The 26,164-nt window shown below is 29.2% G+C and overlaps 2 protein-coding genes across 3 annotated transcripts; both read left to right on the forward strand.

Annotated features, from left to right (window-relative positions):
- The first annotated feature begins 47 nt into the window (after positions 1-47).
- Positions 48-1,711, forward strand: LOC126856013 (THAP domain-containing protein 2-like). Of its 2 annotated transcripts, XM_050604172.1 has the most exons (4): positions 48-275; positions 377-597; positions 664-998; positions 1,171-1,711. In XM_050604172.1, exons 1-3 carry the CDS (start codon positions 175-177, stop codon positions 951-953), a joined length of 612 nt encoding a protein of 203 aa, XP_050460129.1. In that variant the 5' UTR covers positions 48-174; the 3' UTR covers positions 954-998; positions 1,171-1,711. The 2 variants fall into 2 exon arrangements, with proteins under 2 accessions (XP_050460129.1, XP_050460128.1); XM_050604171.1 differs by having other exon boundaries at positions 377-998.
- Positions 1,712-5,536: 3,825 nt separating this feature from the next.
- LOC126855964 (tyrosine kinase receptor Cad96Ca) lies at positions 5,537-25,516 on the forward strand. The gene is made up of 8 exons (XM_050604091.1): positions 5,537-6,619; positions 21,136-21,386; positions 21,739-21,851; positions 22,840-23,245; positions 23,414-23,590; positions 23,806-24,156; positions 24,234-24,539; positions 24,826-25,516. The coding sequence occupies exons 1-8, from the start codon at positions 6,565-6,567 to the stop codon at positions 25,060-25,062; spliced, it is 1,896 nt and encodes a 631-aa protein (XP_050460048.1). The 5' UTR covers positions 5,537-6,564; the 3' UTR covers positions 25,063-25,516.
- The last annotated feature ends 648 nt before the right edge of the window (positions 25,517-26,164 follow it).

The raw sequence follows: 26,164 nt of genomic DNA on the forward strand, positions 1-26,164 counted from the left end.
TCAATAAAAAATTTTTAGTACGCATGCGTCGATTATCCAACTGAAGACATGGCAGCGTCTATGCGCGTATTATAACCTGTAATCTGTTGTTTTTGTGATAGTTTGAAATTATAGAAAATAAATGATGTTAAAAATATTTATTTCTAATATAAAGAAAAAATAAAGTATAATACAATGATTAAAGGTGGATATAGTTGTGCAATGAAAGAATGCTCGAATATTTCTGGACGAGTTCCTGGGCTCAGTTTTTTTCGTTTTCCGCGAGATCCAGAAAGGTAAGAGTGATTTATTTAATATTAAATTTTGGTTACGAAATGAAATTCATTTAAGAACTATTAAGCTTATTTATACATATGTATATATTTGGATTTTTCAGATCTAAGTTATGGCTGAGAAATTGTGGACGTATTATTGAAACCTCGACAGAAAATCTATATAAAAATTATCGTGTTTGTGAAAATCATTTTAAATCGTCAATGTTTTTAAATGATTTGAGAAATCGATTGCAGCCACATGCATTTCCAATACCATTAGATAATTATTTAGCACATAAATCATTATTAATTTCTGACAATCAGACATTCTCAAATAACGATGGTAAAGATGTCACTAATTTTATTTCTTTGATATATGTTAATATTAGAAATTCTATTTATTTTATAGATATACATTTATCAATTGATAGTTCAAATCAAATTATAAGTAAAAAAAAACAAAAGGATCAGCAGACGCAGATCGAATTTGATAGAAAAGATAAAGAAATACAAACAGACTCTAAATTATCAAATTATTTGCAAGAACAGATACTCAGAAACAAGATTTGTTTGTTACAAAGGAAATTGCAAAATCTAAAACAACAATTAAAACGACAAAAAAAAACAATATCAGTGAAACAAACTTTATTTAAAAGAATTTTGCAATATTACGGGTCAACTTCTACCATTACTCATTGACTTTAGAAAAATTCAAATACATTTTAATCACAAGACATGTAAAAGGTATTTTACTAAATTTAAAAAATTTAAAATTTTAAAAAAGTTTAGATTTATATTTTTAGTGGATTTGAAATTCTTATAGTCTTTTATGTAAATAATTTTCTCTTCCATGTAATGTTTATTTAAATTATGCTAAAGAATACACAGATTTAAATGATCGTATTGTTTTTTTTAGAACATATGATTCTAAGAGAGTTTTATTTGAACACAACCACTTAGATCAGGGATACCTAGACTTACAGTAACCAGTACGACTGATCAATCAAATGATCTCATTTTCAACTAGTCAATAAGCATTTCATTTGATTATACACAGTATGATTCTCTCTATACAAAAATCTATTTGATAATTTATACCAAATGACAATTTTGTTGTATATGTAAAGACTCTGGAAAACTTATTTAACAAAAAGATTGAAGAGAGAATATGTTTTGAAAAAACGTATTGCTAGTAAATTTTAATTTTTTATGCAAATAGAATTTATTTATTTTTGCTTCTCGTATTTTCCATAATTATTTAATAAACGTTTATGTTGGAGTACGATTATTTTATCCTTTAAAATTTATTAACAAGCGATTTTATTTATTATCTAGTTTTAAAAGAGTGTAATTTTGCGACATCATTAAAATTTTATGTTATGTCCATTTTTTTTGCATGATTTTATATAATTTATAGATATGCATTTGTTATGTTAAAAATAAATGTATTTAATTAAATAAAATCTATATATGCATTTATTATTTTATATGTGAATAGTAAATAGAAAAAAATGATAAAGAATTTTTGTGTTTAGTTTACTATGTTCTATCCGCTTACGAGCGTTATTTATATATAATATGTATATGTATATATATATATATATATATATATATATATATATATATATATATATATATGTGTGTGTATAATATGCACTTTTTTGTGAATAAAATACCATATATTTTTGTGAGATTATATATATTAAAACCTATTTTTAATAATCATTGAAATAAAACATTTTTTTCTTTTTATAAGAGTATATATTTTTTTATTTTTATCTATATTAATGTTTTTAAATTTCGTTGTAATTATACATTCTAATCATATTCAAATAAAAAAGTAAGAAAAGTAATCAAATATATAAAAAATTAACAGAAATACTATGAAAAAATAAATAATAATTTAACAAAGAATATAATCTAACTGTTAATGAAATCTATTAATTAAATTGTTCTCCAATTTACAACTTTCTCTAACTGCAAATCAAATGTAACTGACTATGCATCGTGACTCGCCGGAAGTTTTAACGAAAACTTCCGTCTAGATACTTCCTGCCAATTGGTAAGCATAGCAGGATTGCACTTGCTTGTATAAAAGGACTCGCGAGATTTATCAGCGCCACGGTCCTTGCACAATCCGTTAGACGGCGTGAAATTTTCGGTTTTACGTAAAAACATCTTCGACATGTTGCCGGTTGCTTTCTCCCCCTTCGTTATCAAATAATTGCGAAGTAATACGTCGTTGTGTTTTGGTGAGAATTCGAAAATTTCTTTCGCGAAAACTTTATCAAGTTCCTCGCGTGGCTTGCCCGTCGTCTTTCCATTTTCTGCAAAGAAGAATGTATCAGAACATTTAGATTTTTATTAATTAATATAAAATTATATATATATATATATATATATATATATATATTTAAATAAATAAATAATATATATATATATATATATATATTTAAATAAATAAATATATATATATATATATATATATATATATATATTTAAATAAATATATATATATATATATATATATATATATATATATATTTAAATAAATATATAAAATAAATAATAATAATAATAATAATTATCATTATTATTATTATTATATTTATTTATATGATAATTTTTTATTGATAAATGTACCTCTAATATATATATATATGACTTTAATATACATTACCATCTACTTTTTCGTTAAGGATTTCTTTTTCAGCGAAACTTTTACTGACGTCAGTTTTCGATGCTCGATATTTTCTCATGGTATTGTTGAAAAATCTTAGTTTTAAACAGGGATTTTCAGTTTCGTTTGCATATTGTGATGTCATTGCATGCTTCGATGCTACATGCTGTAATAAAAGCTTCTTGAAGAAAGTTGTAATGACGTGAGTTTTGACTGTAATTATTAACTCTGTCGCTGGTATAAAAACACAAGGATGATACATTAATATAAAAAGATATTTCATGAAGTTACTCGAAAATTAAATCACTATTAAGATTTTCGTACCACTTTTCGAAGAACTTGATCTTTTCTCTTGCATCTCGATGCTAAGGTGTTTAAAATATCCTTGGTGTACGCATTTATCTTTCTCGTGATACTCGATAATTCGTTGTACTCGAGTTTAAGTTGCCTGATCAGGTAACTCTCAACTCCCGAAATCGTTATATCAGAATCGATAGAATTATTATTTAAAAGATTACAGGATATTCCTACATCCTTGACTAAGATGGCATCTTGAAAACTATCAGTTTTATCATATATTTTTGTAACGCGAATTATAAAAAATCTTACTTATTTAACTCTTCAATTATAGTAAATTTATCGAAAAGTCAGCGAAATAAAATAGTAAGAAAAAAATATAAAAAAATAAGAGAGACAGAAAATCAATAAAAATTTCAAGAATTAAAAATAATATTTCATCAATTATTATTTTTACATCAATTGAAAGTGACATTTTCAATTTAAATGTTTATGGAAATTAAAGGACATGTGTGTTTTATCATAAATTTCATATTACTTTCTTAATAAATGAAATTGCACCTATAATAGGGATATCCGCGATAATCGATCCTTTGCAAGGAATCTTGTATTTCGACAAATTCATCACGCGTATAATCTTTTACGACATTAATCGAATTCGATAATATCGTCGAAGCAATCGGATTTTCATCTTGCCTTAAAGGATAAGCATTCTTCAATTTTTTCGCGCCGGAAATAGCTGGATATTTTTTCGCCAACATAATACTGGATGCATCGCCCGTTTCCGGGTAGCTAATCGCGCTTATCTGGAGACGCAGATTTTATTAATTAGTGACAGGCATATATTATAGGTATCATACATGTAATAATGATAATTACCTGAAAATGTAGCGCGAAAGCAAACGTAGCAGCAAGAGGGAGGATGTGGGGACGATTACTTATCAACAGATTCATCGATTAGGTCGACCGATTAAAGGATTCATCAATTGTATGTAATTACCGAGATCCTGAGCTTCCTTCGGCCCATCACCGAGAAACACAAGCAAGTACCGTACTCCTGTCTTTGTCGCACTTTGTTCGACATATCCATCACATTATAATAAAATCGCGATATTACCGATCAATTTTGGAAAACGAAAAAAAAAAAGAATATTTCCTTGTTTGGTTTAGAAAGAGGGTTATATTTACCTCTCAATAGAGCAATTGAGATTGATTTAAATTCTTGGCTGCAATCTGTAGACAATTTCATTGTCACTTGTTCTGAAATCTAATTTCTGATCCAATATGTATAGGGTGTTATACTTAAATTTTTTTTTTCTTAAAAAATAAGATTATAAATTATAAGTCAAATAATGTAAAAAATTATATATATATAATTAATATATACAGTAATATGAATTTAAATATGTACTATAAATTAAAATTTGCGTTTATCAATAAGAAGCTAATTTCTCTTGAGGAAATATATATTTACATAAACAAATGCGAAAAAAAATTGCACTGACAATGAGATCTAAAGCGGTTTCTTTTAGACTCTTTAGACATAACGTTTTCTAGTCTAAAAGACTAAAAAACATAACGTTTTCTAGTCTTTTAGACTAGAAAACGTTATGTTTTATTAATTTTATGACAGATCCGCCATTGAACTGATTGTAAATAAGGAATTCTACGCCACTGGTGGCTCATTTTCTCCAGCCGACAGTTGCTTGCACGATAACGATGACGATGGCGCCATTAACAGATCGACATCGTCTTCATAGTTTTGAGCGCCTGTTGGTTTTGACGCATTTAAATTTTATTTGATATTTTATTTTATTTCTGTTTTTAATTAATTAATAAAATATAAAGGGCAATTATCATAATTAAAAAATACAAAAAAAAATTTATGTAAGTATATCTATATTATAATTATAGAACATTATATATATATATATATATATATATATATATATATATTTATAAACAAAAAGTATATTTGATCAGAATGTGACTTTTAAAAAATTTATTTTTTTTAATGCGATTCTCTCCGTTTAATCTCTGAAAACAATTCCCTTAATCTTTGCTTTTTCACAATTCTCAATATAATAATAATAATAAAAAAGTAATAAAAAGATATGACTGGTTTTTGATATGACAAACATTTTTTTCTGCTTTTGCAATTTTTTCCAAAGTGTCAAAAATTTCAATTTTTTTCTATATCACGGGCCCGGAAGGCCCATACTGGTATACATCACTGTATCAGTTCGCCGAGCATGGTCGAGGAACAGGTCGCGACGTCGCGGCCCCAACAGTCTTCGGCGCTTCGTTCGCCAGTTATCGTCGGATCCGTCTCTCTGGATCCTCTGATCATCTCTCGCGAGGATGTGCAAGTCTTAGTGCGCAGTTCGTCGTCCAAAAATCCGAGGAGGACGTGCAGAAATCTGTGTATAGGATCTCTCCAAGAATTATACTTGCCACTGCGATCTTGAAGATTCGTAGCGGTCCCCGGGATCGCGTTCAGCTCCGATAAAAGTCCGATAAAAGAGTCGTGAAAAAGATTGATTATCAGTAGCCAGTAGTCAAAAAGATTGATTGCTGATTGATAAATATAATATTATTAATATTGGAATACAATAAAATAATCGATTAGATTTAATTACGACATTGTCGTTATTAAAATATATTGTATTATAATAATATTTTAAAATAATTTACCGGAATGATAAATAACTATTCAAGAATCCAGGGAAAGTAACGACGATCGCTGATTCGCCATTGGATTCCGAGAGAGTTGTACATCGATTTGCGCGATATGTTGGGGATTCAAATGACATTTTAAGATCGTTCACTACAACGATTAATCGGAACATTTGATCGGAGTAGGAATGGATATCGAGTCGATACCAAGAAATATATCGCAGTTTATTATTGAAAACGCAGTGATATGTCGGAAAAATTGCATAGAGAGAAGATAGAACCAGAGCAAATTTGCGCGATTGATAAAAGGAATTATGGCATAAATATAATAGCGTTGAGAGTGATGACATCCATGATAACCAATGACTTTATCAACAACCGTGGTTGAACTCGATATCGATCCCGGATTTCGAACTGGATTTCTTCTTCTTTTAAGTACCATATTTGGGAGTCTGGTTATCACAACTTCCTTTAATGAGGATTTATGTATAGAGATCAGATGGATGGTATGTGTCAAGATTAAAGGAGAGTGATCTTTGTGAATATCGAGACAAGTTGAGTGAGATCGTGGTGTAGATCGAATGAGACACGTATCGAATGGAGTGACGCCGGGATTTCTCGCAGATCATCATCGTCGTGGATCATCGATGTAGCGCGATGTCGGTCTGGTTGCCTGTCGTGGCGGCGACGCTGTGCCTCTGGATGAGCGCTGGTGAGTTCAATGCAAGATCCCGCCGTACGCGCCGGGATTGGCAGATTGAGATATATTTACTTCATGTTTTCTTTTTAAATTAAATTAAAAAAAATTAAATCTATATTCCTATATCTACAATCTACATTTTAATTAATGGAGCCAAATTAAATAAATAATTAATTAATAAATAACGAATAAATATAAAAAATAAACTAATTCTGGAACATTATGGTAAATATAAACATCTCCGCGAAATGTAATATGATAATCAATGCTCGAAGATCTCTAAGAGATCGAAGGATAGCAAGAGATCTATAAAGTTGCGAAATCATCAGAGATTCAGAATCTTTCGCAAGTATTCCATGAAACCGAAGATATGTCGCCAAGAGTATCCATAGCTTCCTAGATAAAAAAACATTACACTTGTGGAATTCATTTTAAATCATTCCTTTATAATGACGCAATAAACATCTTGGAGCAAGAATGTTTACAATGTCCGCGATAATTCCAAATGAGATAATTTCGAAATTACTGATTAATATATATATTATACATTTTTTTTCTAAATATAATTTTTTAACATTGCACATTAAAGTTTTTTTGGGCGAAAGCGTATTTGAGATGTTATATAAATATTTATTTTTCTAATATATATATATATATATATATATATATATATATATATATATATATATATATATGATATTGTGGAGAAAGCTGTGCGCATTCGCATGTATGAAGATATTAGAGCGATCATTAGTACATCATTTTTTAAAACACGCCACGTATTTTTTTATCAGAAAGAGAAAGAGAGAAATAATTTTTTGTTATTTGCATAAAACAGCAGTTGTTTTGAGATGCAAACTTGTAGAATTACCTTCGGTACAAATCTTGGATATGCCAATATCTTCCTCTATCGACTATATATGTTATAATAAAAGATATTTTGCTGTAACAAAACATATTTTGTACAACAATAGTCTCATCAGGATTTTATATAATAATTTGCTTTAACTTTAATTTTTTGTAAATATTCTTATAATAAATTTTATATATAATTATTAAAGATTTCTTTAATAATTATATCTAAATTATATTTCTTACATAAATTATTTGTAAATTCAATAAAATGAGCATATAATAATAATAATATTTAATAATTAATAATATGATATAATATTTTTTTTTAAAGTATCATAAATTTTTATTCTAAACTTACATATATGTGTAAAATACTTTAAAAATGATTAAATATTAATAATAATAAATTATGTTATCTCTCTTTTTCGAAAATAATTTAAAAATCAAAATAATTTGAAAATCAAAATAATTTCCATTGCATATTGCTGATCATTAAAATTGCAACACTATATATATCAATTTTAACATGATTAGCAGTGTATTAATTTTTTTTTAAATTAATTTTGCATAAATATGAGGTTATACATCTAGACAAATTTAATATGTAAAATATTAAATATTGTCACGGCGGCTAATTTCTAAGGCGTCATTTATACATACATATATCATTATTAATGACCGTTCTCGATAGCGAGTGGTCGCGATTTGAGCAAGTAGAAAGTCCATAATATATCTCAAGAAAGTCTTGCGAAGGCCTTTCAAAGTCGGCCTTTTGTCAAATCCCTCTTCCTCAACTCAGATAATTGCCGAAGAAAGCCAGAGAGCAACCGATCGCTCGCGCACGCGGTAACAGTTGCGACACGATTACGAGAATGTATGTTCGAGCGCAGGAATGCAACAAGAGGAAGAGGATGACGGATGTTTTGCATGTATACGAACATACCGATAATCGCTTGAACGTTAAAGACTTTAATTAGTCGAGTGCGCAAATACTTGCAATCGAATCCTTGTAATTGCAATTCAATTCCTGGCGGTGCATCTTGTATAAGATGAGCTCTATTGCCACTTTAGTTCGTACGAAAAATAAGAAGAAAAAGATGTAGTTTCTAAATAAATCAAAATGATTAGTAGATGAAGTAATATTGAAATATCTTATCGATCATATGTATGAGATTTAAAGTGATGACAGATGATAGAAATTATATTTTCGTGAAACGAATATTTCCGTAATAAATAGATACTTTATATATTTTTAAAGGAAGCAAAATTCTCGTTATTTTTATTTATATATGTGTAAAATATATATATATATATATATATATATATATATATATATATATATTTACACAATTTATTTTGTATTCTAGTGCCGAGAATGAGCGATATATCAACTAATCTAGGATAAGCGAATGTAAATGCATTTCAAAGTTTGAAATCATAAATGTGTTGCATCTCCTGCCAATCGCATGTATATGCATCACGTTTGACATGATTAATCCTTCGAAGAATAATTAACTACAGTCAGGAAGCATGTGGTTGTGGGAATAATTACAGCTATTTCGACACGAGCTCTTCCTTCATTCTAAGGGCAATTATTGATGGTTTAACCATCTTTCTCGATAAAATGTAGCACTTTATGAATATGTAATTTTCTAAGTTACTAGCACCTCTTTTTTCAGTTTTAATTTTATTTACATTTTAATTTTTTATATTGATTGAATTTATTTATATTATTTAGTTCTTATTATTTATGTTATATATTATTTTATATTTCTATATATTCTATTTTTATTATATATTTCTATTTTATATTTATATTATATATTATTATATATTATTTCATTATTACTATATTATATTATTATTATATTATATTATATTATTATATAGTATTATATATTATATTATTTATATTATTTATTTCTTAAATTTTTTTCTTGCATTATAAAATTATTGCGAAATATTTGTAATTTACACAGTAGCCTCCTAACATCAATATTCAAAAAATTGATCTCATTTAATTGAGATTTCAATGCTGGACTGGTCAGAATTTCTTGAGATACGCTGCTTGAATATTTCAATATCATTCGAAAGTTCGTACAGCAGAATAGTAACAGCTCTCGCTATGCACAGTGTGTACTACAGGCGGTAGCCACCGGAAAAATAAAGGCGGACACAATCTACGCATGCCAGAAATACTGGCATCGGCCTCGTGTAAACCTTCTCTCTCGCGTTCTTGGTAGCTGATACTGGACAATAAATTCTAGAAAACTTTTTATTACGATCTAATTTTTCTGGACAAAAGAAATAATTTATCTTATTCAATAAATGCATACAGTATTGTTGGGAGAATGCATGTGCTTCTCTCCTTGCAATGTCTAATTTGAAAAAATAAAAGGTAGAGGGAAATTTAAAATTTTTTTACCTAATTCACAATAGTCTTGAAATGAGTGGAACGGTACTAGAAAGGTCGAGGGAAACGCGTGCGAATGTGCATGAGGACAAACTTTATTCTCAGCACGGTGAAGCAGTGACACGATCGCAAACTCGTGAGACACAAGTATTAATATGTTGCACCTGGCGGTCGCATAACCGGGACACAGACACTCGGCAAAAACTGACAGTCAGATCTTTACAATAAGAGTTTACCTTGGTTTAATCCTTTTCAAAGGCGAATATCCGTGTTTGAAACGGTTCGAGAAGTAATATATAAATTTGATTGATCAAACTATATAATTAATCAAAGAATTATTTTTAATGAAAATATAAGTAAGTTAGTAGGTATCCAAATGCTTTTAAAATAATGAAAAATTTTACAAGAAATAATATAAATATACTTTGTTTATATCAGATGCATAAATTTCGAAAAAAATTTATTATAAAATGCGTGAATTATTTTAAATAGAGATTTCAATGAAAAATGTTGTATACGAGTTTTTTTTACATATTTTTTAATTAGTACGATTTTTCACAAAAAAAAGTAATTATTATTGCGATACTTGCCAGTCATTTAATTTGTCAACAGATGATCATGACAAATATATATAAATTAAAAAATCCTTTCTACTTTTAGTAATAATTACAATAAAATATATTTGTCTGAAAAAAATGTATAGAAAGCAAATTGATGGTAAAATGATTGATATGATAATTGATAATCGAATTTTTATCTTATTTAGCCCCTTTCTACTTTTAATAATAATTATAATAAAATATATTTCTCTGAAGAAAAAGGTGTAAGAAGAAAATTGATGATAAAATAATTGATATAAACAAAATTTAATATTAAATTGCAAATAAAAAATATATCGTTCGAAAAAAGCAGAAAGGAGAATTGGAAGTGAAAGAGATCCTTGTATGAAGTTATACCGGGGTCCGGTATTTTTCGCGAGAGTATTTTAACAACCGTCCGAAGCGCAGAGACAGTCGTACACAAATCGGGTCACCAGACACCGAGCAAGAACCTATACCTAACCTTCACTGACACCAAGACTCGTCGACCATGTCGACGATGGAGGGACCAAACGCGTTTCCACTGACTCGTAGAATTCCTCGTAGTCTTCGTGCCATCGTCTTCTTCGCGTGTTATATAGCGATTTATCGATCATGTGCTTATTCGCGTCTAACTTTTCTGCAATTCTAATTGCCGTGAAGAACAAGTTTTCTCTGAAAAAAAAATTCGATTAGTCCTACAAAATGGTGTAAGCATACAATCGAAGAGAAAACCTCAGTTCAAAAGAAAAAGCATAAAATTATAAATATAAATCTTGTAGAAAACGAAATCAATATACACAAGAATTTATTTATAGTTAAAGAATTAGAATTCAGAAAAATTGTTAATTAATTTATATTTTATTCATATTTTATTTTTATTTTATTTATATTTTATTTAAATTTTATTTATATTTTATTTATATTTATATTTTATTTACAAGATTTGTTTTACATATTATATTCTTTTTTCAAATTTAAATTATAGAATGTTTATTCAATTTTTTATTTAATATTCTAGCAATAGTATTTTTTTTTATTTTTAGGACATATTTATTCAAGCATAAATTCGCTTTTAATAATTTTGGTTTAATAGAAAATAAGCTCATCAATATAGCGAATGCAAATCCGGCGATGTTATTATATAGTCATAAAATCGTTTCATGCGAGCATTCTTTTCATCAAATAAGAATTACTCGCAACCAGTTCTAAACAAGTCCTTCGGCACTTTTACAGACTACTTATTGCGCTTATTCGTGCATTTATATCGACGATGTTGCATTAAGGAAAAATTTGCTTATGTCATAAGCGACGAGTGTTGCAAGCAACGGTTTCATTGTCTTGCAAATACAGAACGTGCCGGTAATAATTATTTCTTTGGGATTAATTTGCTAAATAATTTTTAATCAAATTTTTAATTTTATAATTTAATGATTACCGAGCAAATGAAATTTTGACTAAGAAAAAAATCGATCTTTTTTTAAATTTATGATGAATGTGTGATAAAAAAATTATTTGTGCAATTTTTATAATTGAGATATTTATTTATCACAAATACGTATTATACAAGATTGAAAAAACTTTCTGTGATTCAATCGCGCAAAGAATGACTAGCAATTCTTTTTATAAAAATTTTCTTAAGAACTGGTATCTTAAGTAGAATTAATAAAAATTTTATGCAACGACTATTGTAATAATTATTTGTACAAACGCTGGCATTAACACAAATATATATTTGCATAACTTGTCAGTCGCTATTTTTAGCTAAGACTTGAATCGGATTATCGCGATTGTACAATGCTTTCAAAATTTTATAGTCTTGATAAAAAAAAGAATAAAACGTCTAAACAGAGTAAAAAGATTGACAGATTATTATTATTTTATTAAGCACTCTTCAATATTGGCCAATAATTTATGTCACTTCAAAAAAATATAAATGAAAACATTTTCTCAACTACTTCAAATTTCTTAATCATGTTTGAAATAAATAAATTGCGAGACGATCGAGGACTCTTCGTTCGGAGAGTTCTCCTCTTTAGGACTAAATAGCGTCCTGCCTCTCCTACTTCGTGACAATCCTGAGGAGGAGGAGGACGAGGGATAAGTCTCGAATCTTCTCGAGAGTATTACATAAAAGAGATCGTAGAATGGTTAAAAATCGTTCGATTTTTCGACTCTCGAAGGCGTTGGTCGCGCATGAAAGTGAAGCGTCACGCCGAAGAATATTTAAGGACCGACGATGACCTCATCATGAAGTGAAAGTTTCCCCCGGCTTTGCTTCGATTCGACTCTCGACGATCCACGCGGCCGAGATGAAGGGAACAAAAAGAGATGCACGGCCTCTTTCGGCACCCACGGTATATCCGGAAATATGCGTGTCCCAATGACGTCATGACCTTGGTCGACGTTCGCGTACTTTCCGAAATCTTCGATCTGCAACTTGCGTTTCTTGTTGATATAATTTTGCAAAAAATTGATGGCAAAATGATTGGCATAATAATTGACTCGATTGACTTTTTGGTACAATAATAATTGATTAGATTTTTATCTTATTTAGTTCCTTTTTATTATTTAATTTTTTTCTACTTTTAGCAAATTAATTACAATAAAATATATTTTATTGTAATTATTTGTGAAAAAAAATATATAAAAAGAAAATTGATGGTCATTTCCAATCATTTAATTCTTTTCTACTTTTAGCATATTAATTACGATAAAATATATTTAAAAAAAAATATGTAGAAAGAAAAGGGATGATAAAATAATTGATGATTAGATTTTTATTATTTAAGTCTTTTCTACTTTTAGCGCATTAATTACAATAAAATATATATATTTTTTTTAAATATATAGAAAAAAAATTGATAGTAAAATAATTAATATAATAATTGATAGTCAGATTTTTATATTATTTAGTTCTTTTCTTTTATTGTAATAATTACAATAAAAAATATATTTCTCTGAGAAAAGTATATAGAAAAAAATATACGCTAAAATTATTGATATATAATAATTGATGGTCAGATTTTTATCATTTAATTCCTTTCTATTTTTAGTGTAATGATTATACACTCAATAAAAAATATATTTCTCTGAGAAAAAATATAAAAAAAAAATTGATGGTAGAATGATTTAAGCGATGGTCAGATTTTTATCATTTAATTCCTTTCTCTACTTTTAGTAATATAATAATTACAATAAAATATATTTCTCTGAGAAGATATATATAAAAAATAATTAATAAAATGATTATTAGAGAGCACCACTGAGATTGATGATAAATTGATTTCAAGAACTGCCTGAACGTTCGTTCTCGAAACGGATCTAAAGTATTTGAAAGGCAAAGAGGTAAGAGCGTCTGGTTGTAACGAGAAAACATCGCGGACTCGGCTTTGCAATCCATCGCGACCAACGACGGAAATCGAGTGGTTCACTTTCAGATCCTGTTGCACGTCTCGCATTACTTTATCACTGCACCATTCGCCATTCGTGAGTCACACAAAAACTGCACCTGAAAACTGCATCTCATTACACAGTATTTTAGAAATCCCTTTATCATGTATAAATAAATCTCATATTTTTAAAAATATTTTTAAAAATTATGATTATTATTTCAACGTATAATAATATAATTATTATTATATAAATAATAATTATTTTAACTATTAATAATATAATTATTATTATGTAAATAATAATTAAAATAATAATTGTTTCAACTAATAATGTAACTATTATTATTTAAATAATAATTATTTTAGCCAATAATAATATAATTATTATTATGTAAATAATAATTAAAATAATAATTATTTCAACTAATAATAATTTAAACTAAAATTATTAACTTTTAATCTCTAATTTAAATAATAAAATAATAAATTAAAATAAAATAAAATAAAATAAAATAATATAAAATAAAACAAAATAAAATGAAATAAAATGGAATAAAATAAAATAAAATAAAGTAAAATAAATTTTATTTTTTATTTAAATTAAGGATTAATAAACTATTCACATTATTTGATCATCATCTATGATTTCTCATCTAAATCGCGTAAAAGTATCCTTCTCAACCTATAATGAAGCGGTAATTTGTCGGTGATATATGTATAGAACATTGAATTACGCGAAACGATACATCGGTGCTGATTGACGATGGCAAATAATTACGAGTCCGTCCAGCTAATTTCAACGATCAGCCGATCAATTTCTCGAGCTTCGCCCGTTTCCGATATACACCTGTCTGTGCCGAAGCGAGAACTCTCGCGAGAGAAACGAGCTCTCGGAGCATAAATCACGGGGCCGGACTTTCTAGCCATTAACGACAGCTCTAATGATGAGAGCTACCTGCCTAGAGCTATCGGCGATGTTTGCCATGTTATCCTATTCATCTTGAAGAGACGCAAGTTTAGCATTTCGCGGATTAACCAAATGTTGGTTAATCCGTGCTCGCAGCGTCGATTATTTAACGCATTATGTGATTTATTGAAGAACCATCAGAAATTTTAATACATCGAGTAGCTCGAATACGCTAGAATTAGCAAAATTTATTTATTTATTTAGTTAGAAATGGAAGAGGCCTTTTTAATACAAAAAGAAAAATGTGATTGAAATTTTAACATTAAAAAAAAAAAAAAAAAAAACGCAGAATGAGGTGTTGACAAAAAAAAAATAAGAAAATGGCCAATTTTGTTAATATTGCATTCATAAGAATCAATTTTTGAAAATAAAAATTTTTAATTTGACATATTTAAAAAGTTCTCAAAAACATTTAAGAATGTCTCATTAAATAAACAACTTGAGAACCAGTGGATTATAATAGTATGAGAAAAAATAAGGCAGAATATCAAAAATGATATTAACAATACGATAATAAATAAGTAAGAAGAAAAATTAATTTCACAAGCTATCGTTTATTAATATCAAAGTGAATTTTAGTTTGACAGAAAATTTTTGTTTCCAAAAAATATGTATAAAATAACTTATCAGAGAAAAGTGTATCAAATTAGAAACGTCATGTGCGGCAAGATGACATCTTCCGTTCTGTTTCACTCGTGATAGTTACGTTACATAATTAAATCGATCTCGAAGATATTTGCAGAAGGATTGAAACAATATTTCTAAATTTCGGGATTCCTTCATTTAAAAATAACAATTTTTTTTTCAATCTGAGTTAACTCTTTCCGCAAGATTACACATAGTTGATCTTTCGAATTAAAATCACCTAATCGTTCTTGCAGAACGAGACACTTTTTTATCTTGCATAAAGAATAATTGTAGCAACCTGCTCTCAAGGATCATTGTGAAAGGAGATTGAAATTCTATCTATCTATCTTTTTCCTAAGATTCTGATCATCCCGATGTCAGTGAAATTTCCTGCGTGCATTGAATTAATAAAGAATGAATCCCTTTAATTTACATTTTCCTCGCAATTTTAAGACGTACCAATTTTTTTTTTTTTTTAATGAAAAATACCACACGTGCCGAAAGGAGAGATCCTCTATTCCATTTGTTACAAAAGAAAAATTCTGGAGTATTGTGAAAATTTTGAAATGGTTTCCTTCATATGCTTTATGTTCTTGCCCTAATGATAGGGTAAGTTTCTCTTTAATTAAAATAAAGTTTCTCCCAAAAGTAATTAATCAAACGTACAATCAAATCTTTTTTCAGGATTTTAATCCAAGCAGATTTTTCACAAATTAATATTCTATTTGATTCTTATAAATATTTCGATAATATAGAGTGAAATTTACTTTAATTGATTTTTCAAACAATTTAATTAATTATTTGTTTTCTAGAATTTTTATTACGAATTTAATAGAAGCAAAGTACTTTCCATTCCATTTTTCCCGAGATAATCGCTCAAGGATCATTGTGAAAGGCCTGAAAGACTCCACCTGCCTCTTTCGAGAGAGCAAATCCCCCTCATCACCGCGGGGAGAACACAGTAGAGTTTTCTTTAATCGGTCATCCACGAAGTAGAGCAACTCGCCGCTGGTAATTCTAGCGAGTAATAAGATTTCAATGTCCAAGGAACAGTGCACGGTTTACATCAACGAGTACAGTATTGGTATTCCGTTAACGTTATCTGTCAATACTGAGTTAATATGTTTTGTGAGTTATACGTCAATATTGATGGAATAACAGTAGTCGCGAGTTGACGGGGTACCAACACTATCAATGTCAATTATTTGAAAGCATGGATTCATATAAATGCCTTGTCAAACTCAAAATAAAATTTTCTTTAATCAAATAAATAAATTTTTTTAATTTTGATTCTTTTTACTTAAATAGATATATGCTCTGTTTCCAAGAATGTTTTGTTATATTAAATAAATTATTATTTGCTTAATTGTGATAAAAATTATAATTTTTAAAATCAATTATTTAATATAAAAATTTTAATATAAAAAAATATTTATTTAAAAATAAAAGTTATTTATTAAAATAAAAAAAGACCTGTGTTTTTGAAATAAGCAGCCAAAAATTAAAAAAATCTTTTTTAAAGAGTTTAGTATAATATAGTTAAAAAAATTTTTCTTTTTTTATAAAAGCAAAAAAAAGCTATTTTGCTTTTATTTTATATTTTACTAATTTAAATATATTTGCTATTTGATTGAAGTAACTAATTCCTTCGCAAGTATTTAAATAAATAATTGTTTTTAATCGAAAAATTTTTATAAGATTTAATAAATTTAGATTTAGTAGATTTAGATTTTCTTTCAGTAAAGATACTCTCGTCGTTTATCATTCGATATCGGTGAAAAGGACTCCGAGTCTTCTCTCGAAGAGAGCATATATATATATATATATATATATATATTCACGCGAAAACACACACAGACAGACAGACAGACAGAGAGACGATACCGAATCGTGTTCGATCGCACTTTCATCGTCCCACTTTCTCCGTGTTGCTCGCATCGCCGGACTGACCGCACTCTTCGTATACTTCTCCTCGCCAGGGGAATCTTTCGCAATCTCCATGGCACCTTCGTCCTCGTCGATCGTCATGACATTTAAAAGTAGAAAACGCGCGGACGGAACGCTTCCCGAGAAAGTCCGGGAACCGCATCCGTCTTAGACGCGTCACCGCATCCGGAGGATAACGACCCGGAGGGAAACCTGCTATCGGGTGGATTTGGGAAAGTCCCAATCGTAAATACAATCATCGACGCTCACTCGCATTGGAGAGTGCCCTTTATATAATCTCTCATAATTTTCTCTATTTTTTTAATTATTTTTTAATTATATAGAATATATAAATTATTTTTAATTACATAGAATATATAAATTATTTTTTAATTATATAGAATATATAAATTATTTTTAATTACATAGAATATATAAATTATTTTTAATTATATAGAATATGTAAATATTTTTCTATTTTTTATACGTATATTATATAGAATACATTTTTTATAATTATATAAAATTACATATAATTAAATATCCTCCTTTTCTTTCTTTCTTTCTCCACAAATTGACATCTTAATTTTAATAATGTATTCTCTAAATATTTTGCAATGCTAATCTTTCCATATCAAAAATGCGGAAAATTATTTTTATATATTGCAAATTTTTACATTTAAATCTAATTTTTCTAAATCTAAGTAAATGTAAAAAAAGATCTAAATAAATTAAAATTTTATGAAAATAATGTTAATTTAAAATGGATTGGACAAATAAATGAATAAATAAAATTAAGTAAATTAAATAAATCTTATTATTAATATAATAATAAATTAAATAATAATTAATAATAAAAATAATGAATCTTATCATTATAAAAATCAATTCTAAACTTATCAGAAGAGATATTCATCATTGAAAAAGTAAAGAAAATTTGACGAGATTTGTCAATAAATTGTAAATGCGATCAAAATAAAATTTATAGAGATTTGCGAATTCTATCAAAATAAAATTTATTTAAATATATTAAATAATATAAATAATTTTATATCAATATAAAAAAAATTAACTTCAAATTTTATCATTATATTGTCATCATTATAAATTAATAATTATCGTCATAACTTCATAACTGCTATCAGCATTATAAATTTACAATTAAAAAATATAGAAAATTTGGCGAGATTTGCTAATTATTATCAAGTTTATTAATGACAATCTCTTATCTATCATAGCATTTTCTTGTTTAATTGCAATCTCCCTTAGCATTGCATGCTGGATATTCGATTAAATAAAGAAAAATGAGTAATACTGTGTATGTATGTGTGTGTGACCAAGAAATTAGTCATCCTGCGACAATGTGACCGCGGTTTACGGTACTATTCCACTTAATATTGTATGTACTTATTTGCGAGCGGTGCGGAATTTGTATTTTTCGTCCGATTGTGACGCGATTGACATTGATACGAATACGCATTACAATGCGCACCCGTCGTTCATCTCAAACGCGTTATAGCGGTATCGAAGTCACTGCACCGTGAGAATACAGTTACCTGTGGTGCGCTATATTCTCATGAATAATCGCTACGATTACGACGGCGGGTAAAGAGTGAGAAGAGCGCGAAGTGAAGCCGTGGCTCTGCCATTATGAAGATCGTCACGTTTACGTCGCTCTTCGCGAAAACACTTCGTCGTGCCCGACAGAAGCTCGTTGACTTGAGAACGGTTATTACATCGAAAACAGTCATTTAATTGTAATCCCTTTTCTTCCCACATTGCGAAGCGTGGGATGTATCGCAAAAAGAGACAAGGAGAGTTTTTAGGCTGTGCTAACAGCTAGCTGCTGGCTGATGATCCTAATTTTCTTTAATCTTTATACTAAAAATAAAATTTTTTCGATAATAGATACATTCAAATAAATACATTTTGTTAATTTTGATTTTTTTTAATTTAATGATATACTTTGTTTTGTTCAAAAATGTTTTGTTATATTAAATAAATAATTAGTTGTATACAAAAACTATAATTTTTATAATACATTATTTAAAATTTTATTTATATTTGAAGATGAATAATTATTTATTCAAGAAAATCTGTATTTTTGAAACAAGCAACCAAAAATTAAAAGGAAGTAATTTTGTATAATAAAGATAAAAACAATTCTTTTTATTTGTAATAAAAGTATACTTTGCTTTTATTTTATATATATTTTATTAATTCAAATATATTTGCCGTTTGATTGAAATAACTAATTTCTTTGCTTGTATTTGATTACTCTTTTAAATAAAAAAAAATTTTTTCTTGCTTTTAATACATTTTAGCTTCTAAAAAAATATTCTACTCTAAAATTTTCTCTCATAAACTTTTTTCATTAATTTTATAAATCAAAATTTAATTTTATTCTTTATATTAAGTAAAATTCTTAGCATTATTCATTCTGAAGAATCGGCGTAATGACATATGCAAAATCATAAATGTCATTATATTTTGCGAGAGAAGAAAGCAAGGGGCATGCAAGAAAAAAACTCTTGGAGTGAAATCAAATTCCGTTAATTGTTGCTTAAAGAGAATCGTATTGTGTTTTCATCCGCAAATCTGAAGTAGAGCTGAATTTTGAACGAATCGCGAGTGCGTTCTTGTTTGCACGATGCACTTTCTATTTCTAGTATACTATATGCGCGCCTTTCGCGCCATATCAGATCGACTGTCTGGTATCATAACGCTCTTCACCTCGGGACTTTCTATTCCGAGCATAACTCGCCGGTTCGATCATTTCTAATGAGAAAGGGATCGTACATGATTAGCGCATGACGATTATTTGGGGACGCGCGGTCAGCTGTTAAACATCAAATGTCAAATGTCAAACGTCAAGAGATCCAGTTACTCGCTTCTCTCACACACAACTGTGCTTTTTAAAATAGTACTTGAGACATTTTGAAATCCCTCAAATTTCTCTTAAATTCTCTTCTTCCGAACTACATTTTAAAGCAATACTTGATTAATTTTTGGGAGAAGAAAAATATATAATACGAAAACGATCTCTCGAGAAAATGATTTATACGTATATAGGAAAAAAAGATATATAGCCAAAAATACACAGAAATCTCGTGGAGGGTCACAGTCTACTTGGCGATATGAACTCGAAATCCAGGAAGGAATGCATATCAAGGCCGATCTCTTGGTGCGCGCGCATTTCCACCCGCTGCTCTCTCTCATTATGGTTCGGTAAACCCGCGACTAATTAGAGCTCGGGCGTATAAAGGAGTTCTCGTCGCCGCGTTCGCGCTCGAAACGCGCTTGCGAGAAATAGAAGCCGATTTGAACGGGATTTTAGTCGTGTTGTCAACCCTCCGTGACGGAGAGGCCATTTGATTATTGATGAACTGAATATCTTTCAATTTATTCTGTTTAATTCTAAATTTAGTCAGAAACTACGATCATTGTAATTATTTAGAAAATTAAAATTATTTTAGAAATGTTATTGTAATTATTTAAATTAAAGGGAAACCTTTTAGAATTTAAGACAGCAAGAAAAAAGAAAAATAAAGAAAATTAAATAAATATACAGATATAAAAGAATATTATAATCTCAATTATGTACATATTTTTTTTTTTAATGTGCAAGTGTCAAATTTTTAAGTTTTTGGTAAATCCAAAATTTTAAGTCTTTCCAAAGTTCTAAGTAAAATATTAATAATATTAAAGTCTAAAAATTTTAAAATTGCAGACCTTTATAATAATCAATTATATTTTATATTTTGTAGAGAGTCAGTTCAGCGATAATACACCGCCCATAATGTGGCTGGATCGGAACTGGGTGCTTCCGGATAGCGAACCCGTAGGAAGCATTGTAACCAGGGTTCGCGCCGAGGACAACGAGCAGGACACGCTGACCTACGGTTTGGAACCTCTCGGGCACAATTACAATGGGGACGATAGTCCGCAGCCGCCATTGCCCTTCTTCATCGACAACAGCACCGGCACCGTCTTTCTCAACGAGACTCTCAAAGGAAGGGTGAGTCAATATTTCAAAAATTATATTTTGTAATTGAAATTTTAATAAACGTTTTTCAAAAAAAAAAAAAATCCTGGGTATTTAAAATAAATAATTTTGGAGGAAATATTAAATGAGAGTAATATAAATTTTAGTATATAAATTTTTAGATAATATAATGTTAGAGAATATGTCTGATTAATTAAAAAAAAATATATTTTTTCTAAATATATATTAGATATAAATAATAAGAAAATTATTTAAATTAAAAAATTCGATGAAAGCACACGGCTTGTCTACATATACGGTGTTCGCTAATGTTCGGATGTCGAGGCGCTTAAATTACGCTTCTTGGTCATTCTTCTCTTTCCAGGGAGGCCAGAACCTGTTCCTCTACGTGACCGTTTCCGACGGTCAGCTCACGGCGAAGACTGAGGTTTACGTCAACATCAAGAACGCATCGGCACCAAATCGGGGAAAGACAAGGTGCGTGCTCACGCACATGTATACTATGGCGTTTTCAGCAGTTTTCGTGCAAGCATATTAAAAAAATTAAAAATAAAGTCTGACGTATTTAAACGCCGGCTTTTGGAAAAGATGGACGTGTCGAAAATTTTCGCAATTAGCGATTAAAATATGCGTTAATCTTAGAAATTAAATTCGTAGACAAATTTTAACTTTTAAATATGTATGATTATAAAAAGAAATGTATATATATATATATAATTTTTTAACATTTTTCAAAGTTGATGTGATAGCCATTGTTTTAAGTCTATGTATATCGATGAATAATTATAAAATAAGGTTTGATAAAATAGCGATATTTTATTTATAAGTCATTTCGAGTTTCATTTCCGTGATATATATTCAGAATGTTTATTAAATTTTGCAGCCTTTATTTATTAATTTGGAATTTTTTTCAATTTTTTGACAAAAGTTTAAATATTAAGAAAGTCTCTTTTAATAAGAAATTAAAAAATGTATTATTCATAATGAATTCAATTATTTTAATTTGATACAAATTTATTCTCTCATTTATAAAATTATTGTTTTTTCTATAAATTTGGAATTAATTTAGAAATTTAGAATTAATTATTTATGTAAGATATAGCAATCGATATCTTAACAAATTTTTTGGTTAAATTGAGCGTTTTACAAAATAGCATTTTTTTCCATAAATGACAAGGAACAACACGTGACCTTAAGGAGACCCAACCGTGATTCGTTCCATTATTCATGCTCCACTTGCTTAACGATATCAGGGACGGATCGAATAAAAATTGCAAAGTGTATAGAAAAGTATTTATATAACAAAAAAAATCAGTTTCTTATGTAAAACGTCAGAATGTTAATTTCGTACAATTGACGAATTATGTTACTGTTGAAAATCAAAATTTTTTTTTATTTAGCATTTTTTTCCAAAAATTTGTTACATGTAATTTCAAAAGAATTCTTTCTGTTTTATTTTTAACAGAACACCATTTCCTAATCAGCACGGTTCTGGCGGCCGGATACGACCGCCCTTCCTCGGTTTACCAAATTTACCAAGCTTCCCCTCACCTTTACCCCCTTTACCGCCGAAGCAGTATCATCCTGAAACCACAAAACTTGAATTGGAGAGGACGAAATCCAAGGAGAACGATAACAACGTCAGCGGCAGTACTATTGGCACCGTCACGGAGGAGAACGTTGAGGTGAACGAGGTGGAGGGACCTGCACTGAGCTCAAAAATCGCACCCTCAGCCGTGCCACCCTCCCAGGATATGGCGATGACTCTGGTACCGGTGGTGGCCGGATGCGCTCTCGTCGTGGGCCTTGGCATGGGCGCGTGGTCGTTGAGGAACAGATTTTGCGTCAGTCGCAAATCTAAGGCGGACACGGTACGCGAAATGGAATTTATCCAAAAACAAGTAGATCAATGTGAAGAAAGAAAAGAAGAAGAAATAATTTTCTTGAAATATCCTAATAATCTTCACATGCAAACTGTGTTTAATTAGGATTTTTGATGATCTGTTGAGATGCTTGAAATAGTGTTTGATGATTTTCAGAAAGAACAGGCGTCGGTCAGCGTCTCCAATTTATCCGATGATCCTTCTCTCATTCTGAAGAGGTGGCGGGGTCCAAAGGCTCGCAGTAATCGTTACCAACCATGGGAGAAGGAGTCTCAAGCAGGAATTCAAAGCAAACAAGAGGATAAGTGGGAATTTCCCAGGCATAGATTGAAGGTAACAATCGTCGCATTCGGTTGATTCTCGCAATCAATAATTAATTCTTGGATATGTTATTATACTCCCAAATAGAACAATCAACTGACTAATTAAATACACTAATTTATCAGGCAAATAAGCTCTGATAGTTCAGAGTAATAACTTGATTAATTAAATAAAATAATCATTTCTTTGTCTTATTCTTTGTTAATTGATTAATTAATTATTCCCAGGTTTTCAACATCCTTGGCGAGGGTTGCTTTGGTCAAGTTTGGAAATGCGAGGCTCTAGACATCGATGGCAAGTCCGACGCCACGATTGTAGCGGTGAAAACTTTGAAGGAGAATGCCACCGAACGAGAACGGCTGGACCTCGCGCAGGAATTGCGGGTCATGAAGAACCTAGATCCTCATCCCAACGTGGTGCGGCTCCTGGGATGCTGCACCGAGCGCGAACCCATGTTCGTCATCTTGGAGTACGTAAGTGGCGGCAAGCTGCAGAGTTTCCTCAGAGCTTCCAGGGAAGAAAGGAATCACGGAGGCGCAGGATTGACCTCCAGGGATCTTACTGGATTTGTGTATCAGGTAAAGCGATCGGGTGCCCCGTATTCTGAATTTATAGTCAATTGAACTTTTCGATCACTTGCCATTTATCTGCATAGATTGCCAAAGGTATGGAGTACCTAGCGTCGAAAGGCATCATTCATAGAGACTTGGCCGCCAGGAATATTCTGATCGACGAGAATCGCGCTTGCAAGGTGGCAGATTTTGGCTTTGCCAGGGACGTGGCGGCCAATCAGATTTACGAGAGAAAATCCGAAGGTAGACTTCCGATCAGGTGGATGGCACCCGAGAGTCTGTATGATAATATATTCTCCGTCAAATCGGATATCTGGAGCTTCGGTGTGTTGATCTGGGAAATCGTGACTTTGGGATCAACACCATATCCCGGATTAGCCGCCGCGGAAGTAAGAATATTTATAAAGTCATCTCAAGACATTTTTTTTATATAAAATTTTCGATCGCAGTTTTATGTAAATGGAATTAAAATTGAAATTAACTGAAAGACACACATTTATAAAATTTAAGAAATTAAATTGACTAAAATTTACTTAAATACAAAACAAAGGAGAGAAACATGAAATAATTTGAGATTATATAGTTAGAAAAAAAATATAAATATAAATTAATTAAAATAACTAAAAAATTGCAACAAACCATTTGTTTTACATATAAATATTTGTATTTTTGCAGGTGATGCGAAGGATTAAAGAGGGCTACAGATTGGATAGACCTGAACACTGTAAAAGAGAGCTTTATAATATTATGTATTATTGTTGGGACAAGGATCCGGCGTGCAGACCGTCCTTTGCCGAACTTGTTAGCCTGACCGAAGGTTTACTGCTCGACGAAACGGATTATATCGAGCTAGATAGGTTTCCAGATCACTCGTATTACAATGTACTCAATCTCAGCGGAGAAAAATTGTAAATAAGTTTGTGTGATTAAGATAAGTTGTGATGATTATTAACGCTGTTGTCACTTTCGACTTTTGTTGAATAGATAATGCGTTTTGCAATTAACATTATAATTTAATTGAACGGACGTTTATTGCATTATATATTATATAATGATCGAATTACGTAAAATTAATAAATTACATAAAAGATTTAAAAAAAAATATATTTAATTTAATAATTTAAATCTTTTTAGCCGATTATTAAATTATATTGATATTTTGATTGACCAAATTATTATACTATATTTTGTAATGAAGTCTTTAGTGACTTTGCTCGAAGAACGACTTGAGAGAATTTTAATATTTTCGCTTGTTACAGCGTAAGACTGTTTGATTGTTTTGTTAAATACTCACGTGTGTACATATGACACGATTTTGTATGTTAGAAATATATAATATAAACGCGCAATACAAACTACTGCCTGAAAAAGGATCCATGTGTAATCAAATATAAATATACATATAATTACATATAATATATATATATATATATATATATATATATATATATAATATATATAATATAATATATATAATATATATATATTATATATATATATATATATATATATATATATATATATATATATATAATTATACATATAATATACATATAATTATATATATTTGTATTTTATTATGAATGAAATTTTTTCTTCTCCGGGACGCTTATATAAATTGAAGGAAAGTATTTATAAATTCTTCAATCACATTCATATCGATGTTTGTATATATGTACCAAGTTAAAATATTGTTATTGTGTAATTCCTCTTCTCCTCTTGTAAGAATAAATATAAATAGAGTGATACATGTAGAATTTGACTTTTATATAAACTAGAATATTACATTAAAATATTATAATATATACGCGCTCATAATTTATTTTCTTACCCTATAATTAATTATTTAATAAATTGAATTGATTATTTAAAAAATTAAAAATTCCAAATATTTATAGAAAAATAAATATAATAAAAAATATTTCCTTAAAATATAAAAATTTGGCATGAAAAGATAATAGTATTAAATTAATTTACAGAAATAATTTCTTGATCAAATTAAGTTAAATTATAT

Source organism: Cataglyphis hispanica, chromosome 17 (genome assembly GCF_021464435.1).
Source record: "Cataglyphis hispanica isolate Lineage 1 chromosome 17, ULB_Chis1_1.0, whole genome shotgun sequence".
Taxonomy (NCBI): domain Eukaryota; kingdom Metazoa; phylum Arthropoda; class Insecta; order Hymenoptera; family Formicidae; genus Cataglyphis; species Cataglyphis hispanica.